Source organism: Mizuhopecten yessoensis, unplaced genomic scaffold, assembly GCF_002113885.1.
Source record: "Mizuhopecten yessoensis strain PY_sf001 unplaced genomic scaffold, ASM211388v2 scaffold716261, whole genome shotgun sequence".
NCBI lineage: Eukaryota > Metazoa > Mollusca > Bivalvia > Pectinida > Pectinidae > Mizuhopecten > Mizuhopecten yessoensis.
The window spans coordinates 404,273-423,624 of NW_018480028.1; the positions used below are offsets into that span (position 1 = coordinate 404,273).

General features: G+C 38.5%; 1 protein-coding gene across 1 annotated transcript in view; it reads right to left on the reverse strand.

Moving 5' to 3' along the window:
* Nucleotides 1-1,918: 1,918 nt before the first annotated feature.
* The window catches only part of LOC110442418 (39S ribosomal protein L45, mitochondrial-like), an 18,089-nt gene continuing 655 nt past the window's right edge, over nucleotides 1,919-19,352 (reverse strand). The window contains exons 2-8 of the mRNA XM_021486014.1: nucleotides 17,754-17,882; nucleotides 15,629-15,752; nucleotides 11,112-11,176; nucleotides 10,660-10,811; nucleotides 6,356-6,410; nucleotides 4,135-4,284; nucleotides 1,919-2,654 (exon numbers count right to left, since the gene is read on the reverse strand). Of these exons, the coding sequence (XP_021341689.1) occupies nucleotides 2,358-2,654; nucleotides 4,135-4,284; nucleotides 6,356-6,410; nucleotides 10,660-10,811; nucleotides 11,112-11,176; nucleotides 15,629-15,752; nucleotides 17,754-17,882 (972 nt within the window). The 3' untranslated portion in view covers nucleotides 1,919-2,357. The remainder of the gene's footprint in view (nucleotides 2,655-4,134; nucleotides 4,285-6,355; nucleotides 6,411-10,659; nucleotides 10,812-11,111; nucleotides 11,177-15,628; nucleotides 15,753-17,753; nucleotides 17,883-19,352) is intronic.

Here is a 19,352-nt window from a genome sequence, read left to right on the forward strand (position 1 = left end):
TGGTACCCCGTCATGTGGTTCAATACCATACAACTGGTACACTGTCCTGTGGTTCAATAGCATACAACTGGTACACCAACCTGTGGTTCTATACCATACAAATGGTACACCGTCCTGTGGTTCAATACCTTACAACTGGTACACCGTCCTGTGGTTCGATACCATACAACTGGTACACCGTCCTGTGGGTCAATCCCATACAACTGGTACACCGTCCTGTGGGTCAATACCATACAACTGGTACACGGTCCTGTGGTTCAATACCATACAACTGGTACACCGTCCTGTGGTTCAATACCATACAACTGGTACACCAACCTGTGGTTCAATACCATACAAATGGTACACCGTCCTGTGGTTCAATACCATACAACTGGTACACCGTCATGTACGTGGTTCAGAGCCATGATACTTCAGTACGTTATTTAGACCAGCCAAGAACACGTTTATAAATGCATTATGATGTGGTGAAATTTTAATTTTGACAGCTGTTCAACATTGGCTGTTGTGGGTAAAATGCTTTCAAAATCTTTCTTTAAAATTCTAAAAAGCCAATGGCCATGTCATTTTGCTACTATAACTACCTGATGTAAAGTACTATTATGTTTTCTAAAATAAATGACACTGACCCTCTTTGAAGGTGACTGGGGTCAAAGAAATTTGTACCTTTTATTGGGTAAATCGACGTTTGTATTGGGTTGTATTGGGTAAATCGACGTTTGTATTGGGTAGTTTTGGGTAACTGAACGTTTGTATTGGGTTGTATTGAGTTGTATTGGGTAAATCGACGTTTGTATTGGGTTGTATTGGGTAACTCAACGTTTGTATTGGGTTGTATTGAGTTGTATTGGGTAAATCGATGTTTGTATTGGGTTGTATTGAGTTGTATTGGGTAAATTGACGTTCGTATTGGGTAGTATTGGGTAAATCGACGTTTGTATTGGGTAGTATTGGGTAAATCGACGTTTTTATTGGGTTGTATTGTGTAAATCGACATTTGTTTTCGGTTGTATTGGGTAAATCGACGTTTGTATTGGGTTGTATCGAGTTGTATTGGGTAAATCGACGTTCGTATTGGGTAGTATTGGGTAAATCACCGTTTGTATTGGGTAGTATTGGGTAAATCGACGTTTGTATTGGGTAGTATTGGGTAAATCGATGTTTGTATTGGGTTGTATTGAGTTGTATTGGGTAAATCGACGTTTGCATTGGGTTGTATTGGGTAAATCGACGTTTGTATTGAGTTGTATTGGGTAAATCGACGTTTGTATTGAGTTGTATTGGGTAAATCGACGTTCGATTGGGTTGTATTGAGTTGTATTGAGTTGTATTGGGTTGTATTGATTGTATTGGGTTGTATTGAGTTGTTTTGGGTAAATCGACGGACCCGTGTGGTCACCCCAACATGGAACTTAAAGAACACTGGCTGAACATGCCTACGAGGAAGTAAAAGTATGAGAACACTTTTATTGACTTTATTGTTACATGGGTCATGTATCAATATCATGTAAGAAATTTCTATAGTCCTTTGGGTATACATTGTATTTCATTGTCATTGAAAAACAAATCAAGCCAGTCTTGCTTTTAACAACGTCGCCAATTTGCAGTCACAATTTCCCCGCCAACACTTGTTTATATCATGTGATCTAAATAACAATATCATGATGTCATTATATTGTGAACCGTAATTTGCACCGTAGCTCTACACTGCCACTGTAAAATTGTTTGACGGTAGGCCTAGCCTACCGAAACATGTCAACAAATCAAACCTCCTGGTTCACGGAATCCCTGGTGTTGATGCTCCATCTCTTACCTAAATGTTGGAATAGTCCAGTATGGAATTTCATGGGTGAATGAGTTAATTGGTTTAAAACATTATCAATGAAGTTTTTTTATTCAAACAAAATGACAACCAATAGGAAAATCCTACATTTTATTTCATTGATATCACATAGTATAAATCCAACACTCATCATCCATACCCAAACGCTTCAATAAAGTGATGCATGAAATTCCTGTTTGGCCAATTCTATGTGTAACTTAATTCAACTAGTCCACTGAAGTCAGTCAAAATTATCTTCCTTATCATTTACAATTATACACTATATCATTTTAACTTCCTCCTTGTCGGGTTCCAATCATCTATCTCGTCTCTATAACTTCCTCCTTGTTGGGTTCCAATCATCTATCTCGTCTCTATAACTTCCTCCTTGTCAGGTTCCAATCATCTATCTCGTCTCTATAACTTCCTCCTTGTCGGGCTCCAATCATCTATCTCGTCTCTATAGCTTCATCCTTGTTGGGTTCCAATCATCTATCTCGTCTCTATAACTTCCTCCTTGTCGGGTTCCAATCATCTATCTCGTCTCTATAGCTTCATCCTTGTCAGTTTCCTCCGCCTCTATTTTATCACCACTACCTAACTGTTGTAATTTTTTTTCCAATTCCTCCCTGTCGTGTACCATGGGTTTTATTTGAGTGTTTATCTGTGGAGCTTGAGGTGGCAACCATTTCGGTGTGATTTTGCTATGCAGTCGCCATTCTCCATACATATTCACGATGTGTTTCTCGAACACAACATATTCTAATACATCCCTGGGTACCACTTCACTGCCGTACATCAGACGACCAAATCTGTCATATATCGCCAAGATCTGTTCCAAAGAAAAATGAGGAGGAGACTTTAAAGAAGACATCACAAGTGATACAAATCCCTTACATACGCACATGCTGTATGACATGGCTGTATGACACATGATGATCAATACTCAGAACCCCACAAAAAACTATCGGGTAATAAAAAGATAAAGGAGATGTGCGTAAAAACATATATTAAAAATTAAAGTTAAGAGACTGAACTGCCAACCACTGTATCCCTCTAACGGTCAGGAGACAATCACCACTGGTTCACAATGAGAAGTATTACTAATTCTACTAATACTAAATCTGTCAAACTCATGGTCAGAATGTGGCGCTGAACTTACTCCCAAGGTGACTTGAGATATATAGTGTTTCTAAATCTGTCAAACTCATGGTCAGAATGTGGCGCTGAACTTACTACCTAGGTGACTTGAGATAGCGTTTCTAAATCTGTCAAACTCATGGTCAGAATGTGGCGCTAAACTTACTACCAAGGTGACTTGAGATAGTGTTTCTAAATCTGTAAAACTCATGGTCAGAATGTGGCGCTGAACTTACTCCCAAGGTGACTTGAGATATATAGTGTTTCTAAATCTGTCAAACTCATGGTCAGAATGTGGCGCTGAACTTACTCCCAAGGTGACTTGAGATATATAGTGTTTCTAAATCTGTCAAACTCATGGTCAGAATGTGGCGCTAAGCTTACTACCAAGGTGACTTGAGATAGTGTTTCTAAATCTGTAAAACTCATGGTCAGAATGTGGCGCTGAACTTACTACCAAGGTGACTTGAGATAGTGTTTCTAAATCTGTCAAATCCTGATGACTTGTGTTGGTGAGTGATGTCGATAGATTGGTGGATTTGATTGATTGAAATAAACATCTGGTATAAAGCATGACATCAGTGTTAATGGTTAATCGTCTGTCAACCGAATGACGACTAAAAATTATAAAAAAAGTCCTTCCCAAGTATATCCAGGTTAAATAGACAAAATAGGACAACTACCCACAGGGTCAGAAATGATATAAATGTGCAACTTGTTGTAAAATGAAGACATCTAGGCATCATGTGCATATGTTAGCGTGTGCAATAGATTATCTAGGTCATCTTACTTATCAAAGGCATATGGACACGGAGGTAGACACAAAAATTGTTACATTTTGCTTGGTAGATTAGATATAATCAATATACAATGTATGTTTGTAAATTATTCCGCAATATATAACTCGGGATTGGAAAATAATTGAAAAATAATCAACTCTAAATTATTTGTTCCAACCTTTTCTCACCCTTGTTATATATTCCACCTTAATACATGCACATACGTTGATTATATCTTAATTAAACCCATTCAAGTGAATTTGATTCTTTGTCAAATATATTTTAAGTAAATAAAGAAATTGTGATGACATGTCAAACAAGTACGTTTTACACATCAATTAATAATTATGACCTTGACAAGTATTTCTGAGAAAAGATAACACAGCTGGATACCTGTTTTGTGTGACAACGAACCGTCACTTGTGCATACAAATTGTCTTGCGACAACATCTTGCTTGTTCGTAGATGGACAACTCTCGGAGGCTCAATAGATTCGACGAACTTCCAACGGAATGTCTTAAACTCCAAACCAAACACCAACTTCTATTAAATGAAATAAAACATACAGCACTGTCATTATCTTTGAATAATGCAAGACACAGACATTCAGTAAGTGGTGAGTTTTAAAGTCGAACACAAAGTCTATACACTATTATCACATCACTGACCTATTTAACTATGTCATACATACGGTCATGTCATAAATATGCTATCACACATGTGTAATAAATATGCTATCACACATGTGTAATAAATATGCTATCACACATATGTAATAAAACTTAAAGGTGCTGCAATTGTTCAAAATTGTGAACTTCATAATTAACTGCATTTTATTTCTGATCAATGCTTTTGCTATTAAATAAATTTGAAATGTATATTCTGCCATTATTATTTTCATTGCATTTAAAATTGTTCATTATAAAAAATAAAAAAATAGAAATTGGCTAACAATTTGACAGGCTTTTCACTGTAAGGACTGATTTGGCCCTCTATTAATAACTTGTGCAAGTCTACAGTAGCTGACTGAGTAGTGGGGGATTCCCGGAGTGCGAAATGACTTCAGAGAAAGAATGGATAAATATAGGCAGCCAATGGGCTAAGTTGTATAGAAATATAGTCCGTAAATGTCGTCATATAGTCCATCCACTATGTACGATTAATTGAAATAGCTTTTTGTGTATATCGGTTGGGTTTGCCATGCCAAAGAAAGGCTGATGTTTACCCACTGCAGTAGAGATGTAAACTGTCCCTACTTTTAAGATTGAGAGTGCGTAGTAATCGATGTAGTTTTACCAGCGTGTATTAGATGTCTTGATACAAATCAAAGTACTGAGAATACTGAAAGCACTTGACAATCGCACAAAAATGAAAATGGTTTTTCGACTTTCACCTTTGAAATTATATTTAGAATAAGTCAAGGTCATTCATTTGCACAACCTTTAAAGCCCTTCATTCAAGCATGCTTCTTTGCAAAACATCGTTACCCTGGAATTATTGGTTATTCAGAAAAAGTGGTTTCAATATTTTTACACATATGACCTCTGTGACCTTGAAAGTCATTCAAGGTCAATCATCTTTTCAAACTTGATAGTCAATCACCTGACCATGTTATGTATCAAATAGTAGGACTCTAGATCTTGTAGAACTTTAGAAGAAGTTTTTTGAAGTCATTATCTTGAAATAGCACATATGAAGTTTGACCCCTGAATAACTCAAAACTTGACCAGGTCAGCTCAAAATGTTTTCTGCCAAAAATGTGCGCATTTGTGTTGTCCACATAATACCCGAATGTATAGTGAATCTATCGAACAATTTTTGAAATATTCTTGATTAAAAGCAATTTTAATTTTTTAAACATTTGAAATTTGTGACCTTGATAGTTGATCAATATCAACCATTTTTTCAAACCTGATACCCCGACATCTCAGAATCTTTATTATTAAATATCAATACTCTAGAACTTGTGGAATTTAAGATTTTTTGAGGTCGGTACCCAATATAGTGCATTTTAACTTTGACCCCTGCCGAAAACCGGAAGTTGACATTTTTTGTTGAAACAGTATGAAAGAAAAAAATTGCTCTTGCTTATCTCTATATGATATCCAAAGATCAACCCCGTGTTTGATATCGTTAACAAAATATATTGGTATAGGCTGTTAACCAATCAGAGTTCATGGTGGCCATCTTGGAATATTAATTGCTCTAAAAAGTAACATTAGTTTGTAAAGGCCCCTAGAGGAATACATGTACCAATTGTGGTTAATGTTGTAATGGCAGAAGTGGAGTAGAAGATCGTTAGTGTTTGTAAAAATAGATTTTAACCTATGACATCATGGCTGCCATATTGGATTTTTGACCTACTTGAAAATGTTCCTGTAACATCTTCAGACCTTGGTCTACAACATACTTAAAAGAGTATAAACCTATCTTCTACCAATCAAAAGATACAGACTCCACAAAAGTAGGGGGGGGGNGAAGAAGAAGAAGAAGAAGAAGAAGAAGAAGAAGAAGAAGAAGAAGAAGAAGAAGAAGAAGAATAAAACTCTTGAACTTGTCTAATAAATTCAATATAACATGGCAACAAATGTACGATCCTCAATTTATAACTTACTGGATAGGCAAGGTTAGTCACCAGCTGATGGAGTTCATCCTCATTCGACTTCACACTGAAAAATGGAAGAGGCAGCAACATCACAGTTCACATTTCATATCATCTGTCCGATACCCCTTAGACACTGTACAAATCCCCTTTCTACAAGAGTTGAAGGATCCCCATACCACTGCCAAAAATTGTAACTAAGTGTTGATCAGCATGATAATATAGTTTTGATAAATAATTTGTGAAAAGAAAACCACACCTTGCAAGACATTTAAGAGCAATAATAAAGGAGAAATACACAAAACATAATCAACAACAGTGTTTTGAAAGTAAAAGTTCAGTTGGGGTAGACCGGGATTTGAATCTAAGATTTCAGATTGTTATACTAATCCCCTAACCGATTAGGCAACCTGGTAATTGGAAGCGTCATGCCTCAACTGTTTGACAGTTATAACAAGATAGAAGTTAAGGGGAGATCACTGTATAAAGGGAAAACCACATTGCAGTGGGACAGGGATCCTTAAGGGGAGGTTACTGTATATAGGGAAATTCTCATTGCAGTGGGACATGGATCCCTAAGGGGAGGTAACTGTATATAGGGAAAACCACATTGCAGTGGGACAGAGATCCTTTAGGGAGGTTACTGTATATAGGGAAAACCTCATTGCAGTGGGACATGGATCCCTCAGGGGAGGTAACTGTATATAGGGAAAAACACATTGCAGTGGGACAGGGATCCTTAAGGGGAGGGTACTGTATATAGGGAAATTCTCATTGCAGTGGGACATGGATCCCTCAGGGGAGGTAACTGTATATAGGGAAAACCTCATTGCAGTGGGACAGGGATCCTTAAGGGGAGGTTACTGTACATAGGGAAAACCACATTGCAGTGGGACAGGGATCCTTAAGGGGATGTTACTGTATATAGGGAAAACCACATTGCAGTGGGACAGGGATCCTTAAGGAAGTTAAGGGAAGGATACTGTATATAGGGAAAACCACATTGGAGTGGGACAGGGATCCTTAAGGGAAGGTTACTGTATATAGGAAAACCACATTGCAGGGGGACAGGGATCCTTAAGGGGATGTTACTGTATATAGGGAAAAGCACACTGCAGTGGGACAGGGATCCTTAAGGGGAGGTTACTGTATATAGGAAAACCACATTGCAGTGGGACAGGGATCCTTAAGGGGAGGTTTATGTATAAAGGAAAAACCTCAGTGCAGTGGGACAGGGATCCTTAAGTAAGTGAAAGGGAGGTTACTGTATATAGGGAAAACCTCATTGCAGTGGGACAGGGATCCTTAAGGGGAGGCTACTGTATATAGGGGAAACCACACTGCAGTGGGACAGGGATCCTTAAGGGGAGGGTACTGTATATAGGGAAAACCACATTGGAGTTGGACAGGGATCCTTAAGGGGAGGTTCCTGTATATAGGGAAAACCACATTGGAGTGGGACAGGGATCCTTAAGGGGAGGGTACTGTATATAGGGAAAACCACATTGGAGTTGGATAGGGATCCTTAAGGGGAGGTACCTGTATATAGGGAAAACCACATTCGAGTGGGACAGGGATCCTTAAGGGGAGGTAACTGTATATAGGGAAATCCACATTGCAGTGGGACAGGGATCCTTAAGGGGAGGCTACTGTATATAGGGAAAACCACACTGCAGTGGGACAGGGATCCTAAAGGGGAGGTTACTGTATATAGGGAAAACCACATTGGAGTGGGAGAGGGATCCTTAAGGGGAGGTTACTGTATATAGGAAAACCACATTGCAGGGGGACAGGGATCCTTAAGGGGAGGTTTATGTATAAAGGAAAAACCTCAGTGCAGTGGGACAGGGATCCTTAAGTAAGTTAAAGGGAGGTTACTGTATATAGGGAAAACCTCATTGCAGTGGGACAGGGATCCTTAAGGGGAGGCTACTGTATATAGGGGAAACCACACTGCAGTGGGACAGGGATCCTTAAGGGGAGGTTACTGTATATAGGGGAAAACCACATTGGAGTTGGACAGGGATCCTTAAGGGGAGGTTCCTGTATATAGGGAAAACCACATTGGAGTGGGACAGGGATCCTTAAGGGGTGGTAACTGTATATAGGGAAAACCACATTGCAGTGGGACAGGGATCCTTAAGGGGAGGTTACTGTATATAGGGAAAACCACATTGGAGTTGGACAGGGATCCTTAAGGGGAGGTACCTGTATATAGGGAAAACCACATTGGAGTGGGACAGGGATCCTTAAGGGGAGGTAACTGTATATAGGGAAAACCACATTGCAGTGGGACAGGGATCCTTAAGGGGAGGCTACTGTATATAGGGGAAACCACACTGCAGTGGGACAGGGATCCTTAAGGGGAGGTTACTGTATATAGGGAAAACCACATTGGAGTGGGACAGGGATCCTTAAGGGGAGGTAACTGTATATAGGGAAAACCTCATTGCAGTGGGACAGGGATCCTTAAGGGGAGGTAACTATATATAGGGGAAACCACACTGCAGTGGGACAGTGATCCTTAAGGGGAAGTTACTGTATATAGGGAAAACCACATTGGAGTGGGACAGGGATCCTTAAGGGGAGGTAACTGTATATAGGGAAAACCACACTGCAGTGGGACAGGGATACTTAAGGGGAGGTTACTGTATATAGGGAAAACCACATTGGAGTGGGACAGGGATCCTTAAGGGGAGGTAACTGTATATAGGGAAAACCACATTGGAGTGGGACAGGTATCCTTAAGTTGTGGGAACTGTATATAGGGAAAACCACACTGCAGTGGGACAGGGATTCTTAAGGGGAGGTTACTGTATATAGAGAAAACCACATTGGAGTGGGACAGGGATCCTTAAGGGGAGGTTACTGTATATAGGGAAAACCACATTGCACTGGGACAGGGATCCTTAAGGGGTGATCACTGTATATAGGGAAAACCACATTGCACTGGGACAGGGATCATTAAGGGGAGATCACTGTATATAGGGAAAACCACATTGCACTGGGACAGGGATCCTTAAAGAAATTAAGGGGAGGTTACTTTTTTCAGCAGCCAATATTTCTTCATAAAAACAAAATTTCCTTTTCATGAGATTTTTCATGAGAGTCGTTAGTACCTCAAATTGTATTTAACTTCAAACTTACTTCACAGATCACCTGCTTATATATTTTTTTAAATAGTGTGTTAACCTGCTAGTTTGGTAAAACACATTCATTTGATCTTAAATACTGCTCAGTTTACTTTCTTTTTATATCCCATTCCAGATAATGGGCAACTTTAATATTTAATCTTACAATAAATCATTCTTTCCTGCAAAAACAAAATATTTAATAGCTTTTGATGATATTTCAAAGAAGAGTCTAAAAGTGTAACACTCACAATTGAAATTACATCATCCCTTAGCCACAGCAAAAAATGTAACACCCAATTATTATCGACTGTTTTAGCCCGATTCATTAAACAGGCTCAAATAAGCTATAAAACGAGCAAATAGCTAAATTTAAAGTAGAGTAATTTCCCTTTCATTTGAGATATAAACCACATATGTATGTTTGACACATGTACATGTCTGTATCATCCTACAGGAAAGGTGGTCAAAACAAAAGCACAAAACTGTCCTTCTATCCAGCTAGATTTAAAAAAAAAAAAAAAAAATGTATCGGAACTAGACTGGGTTAATCGTCAGCGACCAGGTACCTCAATTGATAGAGCATCCATCATGGGTTGGAACCCAGGGCTGGCCATGCATTTTTCTATTTCCTGTTACAGTGGTGCAACTACCCAAACCTGGGTTGTAAATATGCTGATGTCTTCGTTTGGGGGTGAAGACTTAGAAAAACGGAGGGAGGAATGTATCAGAACTAGACTGGGTAAATCGTTGGTAGAGCAACCGCAGAGGCCCTGGTTCGAACCCCAGTCTAGCTGTGCATCTATTGTTACACAGAACTGCACTGTCCCTATATCAAACCAGTGAATTATGAAACTACACAACCTCACAAAGATACACCCCTGCTTCATCTTATCTAGGTATCTCTTGTCTTGGTGCCCCCCCCCCCCTATTTTATTTTTTTAAATTACATAAGAGTCAATCATCTCAAATAGACAGGGTAGTCACTCTTGTAAAAGTGTGTAGGTTTTTATGAGTTGTGACTGGGCCATCTCTTCAAACTGTCATACTCACTCTTGTAAAAGTATGTAGGTTTTTATGAGTTGTGACTGGGCCATCTCTTCAAACTGTCATACTCACTCTTGTAAAAGTATGTAGGTTTTTATGACTTGTGACTGGGCCATCTCTTCAAACTGTCATACTCACTCTTGTAAAAGTGTGTAGGTTTTTATGAGTTGTGACTGGGCCATCTCTGCGAATGATTTCTCATCGTATGCTGTGTCGTACTCCTTCAATTTTCTCCTGTCTTTTAAGTTCTTGCCTTTAGACAGACCTCCTTGAAACAAATCTTTACCTTTCTGTCAAAGCAGATGTACATGTACCAATATTAATATAAATACATACATACCTTCTACAACAAATATCTCTTCATCATTATAATTGAGATTATTTTTTTACTTGAAAGTTATAAAATGTTAGTTCTATTTTATTCATGTAATATTATTTAATTGATTCTAAATATTTTAGGCATATAAATAATTCAGAAATATGCAAAGAGGGGGGTGGGTTGGTATTATTGATTTAATTGTGCTTAACCCTACAGCACCAATCCATGTCATACAAAGCCAACAATACGACCACTGTAAGATGTCACTTACTTGTAGGGACAACAGAGAGGACTTCCCATCACCCTCTGGAGGTAAATACTGGTCAAATATCTCGTCTGAAATGAATAAACACCTTGTTATATATAAGATAAGAAGAATCAACGAACAACACCTAGCTAAATCTAAGTCAATCAGAACCACTATAACAACACTTTGAAAAGCCAATGAGAATAATTGTAACAACATTTTGTTATGTTATAATATCATTAACATAACTCCATTGGCCTGTTATGATGTCATCAACACTCCATTGGCCTGTTATGATATCATCAACACTCCATTGGCTTGTTATGGTATCATCACACTCCATTGTCATGTTATGATATCATCAACACTCCATTGTCATGTTATGGTATCATCAACACTCCATTGACCTGTTATGATGTCATCAACACTCCACTGGCCTGTTATGGTATCATCACACTCCATTGTCATGTTTTGATATCATCAACACTCCATTGTCCTGTTATGGTATCATCAACACTCCATTGGCCTGTTATGATGGCATCAACACTCCATTGTCATGTTATGGTAACATCAACACTCCATTGACCTGTTATGATGTCATCAACACTACACTGGCCTGTTATGATATCATCAACACTCCATTGTCATGTTATGATATCATCAACACTCCACTGGCCTGTTATGATATCATCAATACTCCATTGGCCTGTTATGGTATCATCAACACTCCATTGTCATGTTATGGTATCATCACACTCCATTGACCTGTTATGATGTCATCAACACTCCACTGGCCTGTTATGATATCATCAACACTCCAATGTCATGTTATGATATCATCACACTCCATTGACCTGTTATGATGTCATCAACACTCCAATGTCATGTTATGATATCATCAACACTCCATTGGCCTGTTATGGTATCATCAACACTCCATTGGCCTGTTATGGTATCATCACACTCCATTGTCATGTTATGATATCATCAACACTCCATTGTCATGTTATGATGTCATCAATACTCCATTGACCTGTTATGGTATCATCAACACTCCATTGGCCTGTTATGGTATCATCAACACTCCACTGGCCTGTTATGGTATCATCAACACTCCATTGTCATGTTATGGTATCATCACACTCCATTGGCCTGTTATGGTATCATCAACACTCCACTGTCATGTTATGGTATCATCACACTCCATTGGCCTGTTATGATGTCATCAACACTCCACTGGCCTGTTATGATGTCATCAACTCTCCATTGTCATGTTATGATGTCATCAATGCTCCATTGACCTGTTATGATATCATCAACACTCCATTGGCCTGTTATGGTATCGTCAACACTCCATTGTCATGTTATGATGTCATCAACTCTCCATTGGCCTGTTAGGGTATCATCAACACTCCATTGGCATGTTATGATGTCATCAACACTCCATTGGCCTGTTATGATGTCATCAACACTCCATTGTCATGTTATGATATCATCAACACTCCACTGGCCTGTTATGGTATCATCAACACTCCATTGTCATGTTATGATGTCATCAATACTCCACTGGCCTGTTATGATGTCATCAACACTCCATTGTCATGTTATGATGTCATCAATACTCCATTGACCTGTTATGATATCATCAACACTCCATTGTCATGTTATGATGTCATCAACACTCCACTGGCCTGTTATGATGTCATCAACACTCCATTGGCCTGTTATGATGTCATCAACACTCCATTGGCCTGTTATGATGGCATCAACACTCCATTGTCATGTTATGGTATCATCAACACTCCATTGGCCTGTTATGATGTCATCAACACTCCAATGTCATGTTATGATATCATCAACACTCCATTGGCCTGTTATGGTATCATCACCACTCCATTGTCATGTTATGATGTCATCAACACTCCACTGGCCTGTTATGATGTCATCAACACTACATTGGCCTGTTATGATGTAATCAACACTCCATTGGCCTGTTATGATGTCATCAATACTCCATTGGCCTGTTATGATGTCATCAACACTCCATTGTCATGTTATGATGTCATCAACACTCCATTGGCCTGTTATGGTATCATCACACTCCAATGTCATGTTATGATGTCATCAACACTCCATTGGCCTGTTATGGTATCATCACACTCCAATGTCATGTTATGATGTCATCACCACTCCATTGGCCTGTTATGGTATCATCAACACTCCATTGTCATGTTATGATATCATCAACACTCCATTGGCCTGTTATGGTATCATCAATACTCCATTGGCCTGTTATGGTATCATCACACTCCATTGGCCTGTTATGGTATCATCAACACTCCATTGTCATGTTATGGTATCATCACACCCCATTGGCCTGTTATGATATCATCAACACTCCATTGGCCTGTTATGATGTCATCAACACTCCATTGGCATGTTATGGTATCATCACACTCCATTGGCATGTTATGGTATCATCACACTCCATTGTCATGTTAAGATATCATCAACACTCCATTGGCCGGTTATGATATCATCACACTCCATTGGCCTGTTATGATATCATCAATACTCCACTGGCCTGGTATGATATCATCAATTCTCCATTGTCATGTTATGATATCATCAATACTCCATTGGCCTGTTATGATATCATCACACTCCAATGTCATGTTATGGTATCATCACACTCAATTGTCATGTTATGATATCATCAACACTCCATTGGCCTGTTATGATGTCATTAACACTCCATTGGCCTGTTATGATGTCATTAACACTCCATTGGCCTGTTATGATGTCATCACCACTCCATTGGCCTGTTATGATGTCATCACCACTCCATTGTCATGTTATGATGTCATCAAGACTCCATTTGCCTGTTATGATGTCAACAACACTCCAATGTCATGTTATGTCATCAACACTCCATTGGCCTGTTATGGTGGTATCATCAACACTCCATTGTCATGTTAAGATATCATCAACTCTCCATTGGCCGGTTATGATATCATCACACTCCATTGGCCTGTTATGGTATCATCAACACTCCATTGTCATGTCAGGATATCATCAACACTCGATTGGCCTGTTATGATATCATCAACCCTCCATTGTCATGTTATGATATCATCAATGCTCCATTGTCATGTTATGATATCATCAACACGCCATTGTCATGTCATGATATCATCAACACTCCATTGGCCTGTTATGATATCAGCACACTCCATTGGCCTGTTATGATATCATCACACACTCCAATGTCATGTTATGGTATCATAACACTCAATTGTCATGTTATGATATCATCAATACTCCACATATCATCAATACTCCATTGGCCTGTTATGATATCATCAACCCTCCATTGTCATGTTATGATATCATCAATGCTCCATTGTCATGTTATGATATCATCAATGCTCCATTGTCATGTTATGATATCATCAATACTCCATTACTCCATTGTCATGTTATGATATCATCAATGCTCCATTGTCATGTTATGATATCATCAATACTCCACATATCATCAATACTCCATTGGCCTGTTATGATATCATCAACACTCCATTGTCATGTTATGATGTCATCAACACTCCATTTGCCTGTTATGATGTCATCAACACTCCAATGTCATGTTATGTCATCAACACTCCATTGGCCTGTTATGGTATCATCACACTCCATTGTCATGTTATGATGTCATCAACACTCCATTTGCCTGTTATGATGTCATCAACACTCCATTGTCATGTTATGATGTCATCAACACTCCATTGGCCGGTTATGATGTCATCAACACTCCATTGGCCAGTTATGGTATCATCACACTCCATTGTCATGTTATGATATCATCAACACTACATTGGCCTGTTATGATATCATCAATACTCCACTGGCCTGTGATGATATCCCTTCATCCCAGCATGCTACATGCCCAATATCAGTATCCTGGGCCTTTTGGCTACTGAGAAGATGTTGTTTGAAGATTTTCACACATTTGACCCCTGTGACCTTAAACTTGGTCAAGGTCATTCATTTGAACAAACTTTCTAGCCATTCATACCAGTATGCAACAGGCACAATATTAGCACTCTTGGCATTTTGGTTATTGAGAAGAAGTTGTTTAAAGTAAAATATTGATGCCGGACGCCACACCACAGCATAAGCTCACTTAAATTGGCCCTTCGGGCCAGGTGAGCTAAAAATGTAGGAGGAGGTTGCCGGACAAAAATCAAATCCTGAAATAAACAAAGGGCAATAACTTTTGCAAAAATTGTCAATTCAGGAGGAATGTAGGAGATTGCCGGACGAGCAGACGGACGGACGGATGACGCCATACCATAATATTCCCGTCAAATTTGACAGGCATATAAAAACATAAAAGGCAGAGAAAATGTAAATATAAGTATTGAACTGTTTTTGTATGGCATTTATGATCTATTTGAAATTAGTGTACATTATGAGGTTTAGATCATAAATGCCATACAAAAACAGTTCAATGCTTAAGTAATGATGTATTGCTGCCTTACTTGTACATGTGATATCAATCGGATCATTGAATTCTCTCCTGGGTAATATGCCGTGCTGCTTCATGTGCATCCGTACTTTATCTGGTGTGTCCATGTCTGGTGCTTTATGGTCAAGTATTTTGTGCTAACAACAGAAATAGAAAAGAAACAAAATTGCTTAGCTGTCCCATTTTTTGTGTTTAATGTTAAACAGCAAAGTAGCAAGTTACACAACCTAAATCTTTTGATGATTTCAAATTCTGAAAAAGTATGCTGATTTTGATCTGCTGACAAAATTTCATTATATTCTCGATGTCATTTTGCTAGAAATAAAATTTTGGAGTGAAATCATGTGTAAATCACATTCTGACCCTGTAACATAACATTTTAAGGGTCAAAAGCCATTTTTAGAGGTCATATACCACCAAATAGAGCTAAACTATTTAAATGGGAGGCACAGTAATCAACTTGGTAGCCCTTTATCCAAGCATGTTACTGGCCAAAAATCATTATCCTATGCCTAAAGGGTATTCAGAAGATATTGTTTAAAGGTTTTAAACATATTTGACCCCTGTGACCCCTATTGACCAAATATCATTATCCTAGGCCTCTTGGGCATGCAGAAGAAGTTGTTTAAAGGTTTTGATTATATTTGACCTCTGTGACCTTGAAAATGAATGAAGGTCATTTGATTGAATAAACTTGGTAGTCCTTCATCCAAGCATGATACTGGCAAAAATATCATTATCCTAGGCCTCTTTGGTATTCAGGAGAAGTTGTTTAAATGTTTTAAACATATTTGACCAATGTGACCTTGAAAATAGATGAAGGTCATGTGTTTGACCAAACCTAGTAGCCCTTAATCCAAGCATGATACTGGCCAAATATTATTATCCTAGGCCTTTTGGGTATTCAGAAAAAGTTGTTTGAAGGTTTTAAACATACTTGACCCCTGTGACCTTGAAAATGGGTGAAGGTCATTTGTTTGAACAAACATTGTAGCCCTTCAACCCAGCATGCTCCTGGCCAAATATTATCATCCAAGGCTGTTTGGTTGTTGAGAAGAAGTTGTTTTAAAGCTTTTAAACATATTTGACCCCTGTGACCTTGAAAATAGATGAAGGTCATTCAGTGGAACAAACTTGGTTGCCCTTGATTCCAGCATGCTACTGGCAAAATATCATCATCCTAGGCCTTTTGGTTACTGAAAAGAAGTTGTTTAAAGTAACAAGAGGCCCATGGGCCTTAATGGTCACCTGAGTTATATAAAGACTGATGTTATCGATGTTACCAAATGAAAAAGAAATCATGTAATGCAAAAGTAGTGTGAAAAATCTGGGTAGTATATGAACTATGTACAAATAGTGGTATTGTCAGTCAGCTGAATTTTTGTAAAGCACCTTAGGACCCTTCCATCTATGAAGAGTATTTGATTCTACCATATCTGGATCTTGAGAAAAAGAATTTTGAAATTTTATTCAATTTGACCCTTTTTGGCCCCGCCCCCAGGTCTCTGGGGGCTGGGGACCATATAATTCACAATTAAACTATAGTAAAGTGTAACCCCTCCCCAGGGGGAAACGTGAGACCCCAGGGTCATGAAATTCACAATTTTGGTAAAGCACCTTAAGACCCTTTCAACTATGAAGAGTATTTGATTCTACCATATCTGGGTCTTGAGAAGAATATTTTTGAAATTTCAGTCAATTTAACCCTTTTTGGCCCCACCCATCAGCCCCTCGGGGTCAGTCAGGGCTGACATGATATGTGCATATCATCAAACTGCTATTCAATGCTGATAATGCTAACCAAGTTTGAATTAATTCCAATGGAAATTAAACAGATGCTGGTCCAAAATGTGATTTCCTTATATAAACTATAGTATAGTATACCCCCTCCCCATGGAAGGTTTCTGCAAAATTTCATTGAAACTGGTTCAGGGGTTTTGGAGAAGTTGAAAATGTGAATTTTTTACGGACGCATGACGGACAAAAAGCGATCGCAATAGGTCACTTGAGACTTTGTCACATGTAACCTAAAATGTTGATGCCGGACAGACGGACAACAGACGAAGGACAACAGACCTTCGGGCAGGTGAGCTAAAAATTGAAATGAGAAACAAAAATTATCACAATAATGGCCGTACTATTAATGGTATAGTTGTGTTTTTCCTCCTGGCCTTCCTTCCCCTTTGATCATAATGTTTATTACTGGCAAACCTAACAGGTTGCTGGACCACCGTTCCACCATAAGCACCAGCACAGGTCAGGATCTTCTGAAAAATTAGAAAGGTTGAATAGATTTACAAAAGCAGTCCATAATAAACACAAACTTATTAAAGTGATATCCTTGCATCGCTCCCATTTACTGATGTCACCTGGACATATCAGTAAACGGGAGAAATGCGAAGACATACTTTTAATTAGATTGTAATAAACACTTCTATTTAGTCAAATGACAACCTGAAATTTGAGTCGATACCAAAATTATATATCTCCTAATGAAAGTGTACTTAGTTAATAATGACTTGACCTGAAGCCAACGTCCAGTTTCATCTTTTGGGAAAGCCGGTGATGAAAATAGCTACGACCGAAATAGCTCAATATCCGGGCCTTTCAGTGAGAAGGCAACATGTACAGCACTATGCTGTCGACCGACAACACAGTGTCAGTTATGAGTCTGAGTTCACACATAACACATATTATTTTAATATTTTCATTTTTCTCAAACTGAAAATTGTTTCCATGTAGTACATGCGCTTGGTTATTTATCCTTAGCTTAAAAATAGCATCAGTTAATACTGATAATACGTATATGCCGAATTGACATTCCCAACATGTTGTGTCCTGTGTACATGTTGTACATCATATAGTGTTGACAATACATTCACTGAAGCCAACTAAAATTAGCTATACCACATTATTTAGAATATTTTTATTTAGTTTATTCTTATTCCTACAGTTCTGTGCACATATTTTTTTTTCATTTTTTAACTACATTCTAGGCAGGAACACATAATGGATATCTTTTCAGTACTTTACGGTACCACCTGAAGAAAAAAAACAAATAGACCTGTAATTGATGCTAACAATTAAAACAACGAACCAGGGAAGATCCATAGCGACAGGGTTCAATATGGGGTTAGGGTAACTTGTGAAAACCGGGGCAAGTTCAGCCCTGGGGTAACTCTGGCAACTCCTGATATTTTAGCCTTGAGCAAATATTTTGAGGATTTTAGCAGTGCAGTTAACTGGGCTGGTAATTCATAGGAAAAATAATGATGTGAAAACTATAATTTTAGATTACTAAAAGCGAGAAAATTATTTTTTGGGAGGGTAGAACGAAAATTATGACCTAACTTCTTTCTAGTTTTGCAAACTTTTTATAAACCGAAATGCTACTTATTGATGGCATACGTGTAACACTTAAACAGACAGCTTTACATGATGGTATACATGGTATACATGGTATACATGGTATACATGGTATACATATTCAAGCCTAGCATTAAGTTTCGTATAGCTCTGATATACAGACTTGTTAAAATATGAATTTTGGGCAGGTTCGTCCAATGGGATATACAGGAAGCCTGGCATTGGCGGGAAAATTTGACATTGCATGCTTCCTGATGTCATAATTATGCATGTCCCAGACAACCTGTCAAACTTACCCCAAAGGCAGTGCACATTAGGCCAGCTGGCAGGGGTTTGGGTAGGGATGAGGAATCCTTAAAGTTACCCCCCCC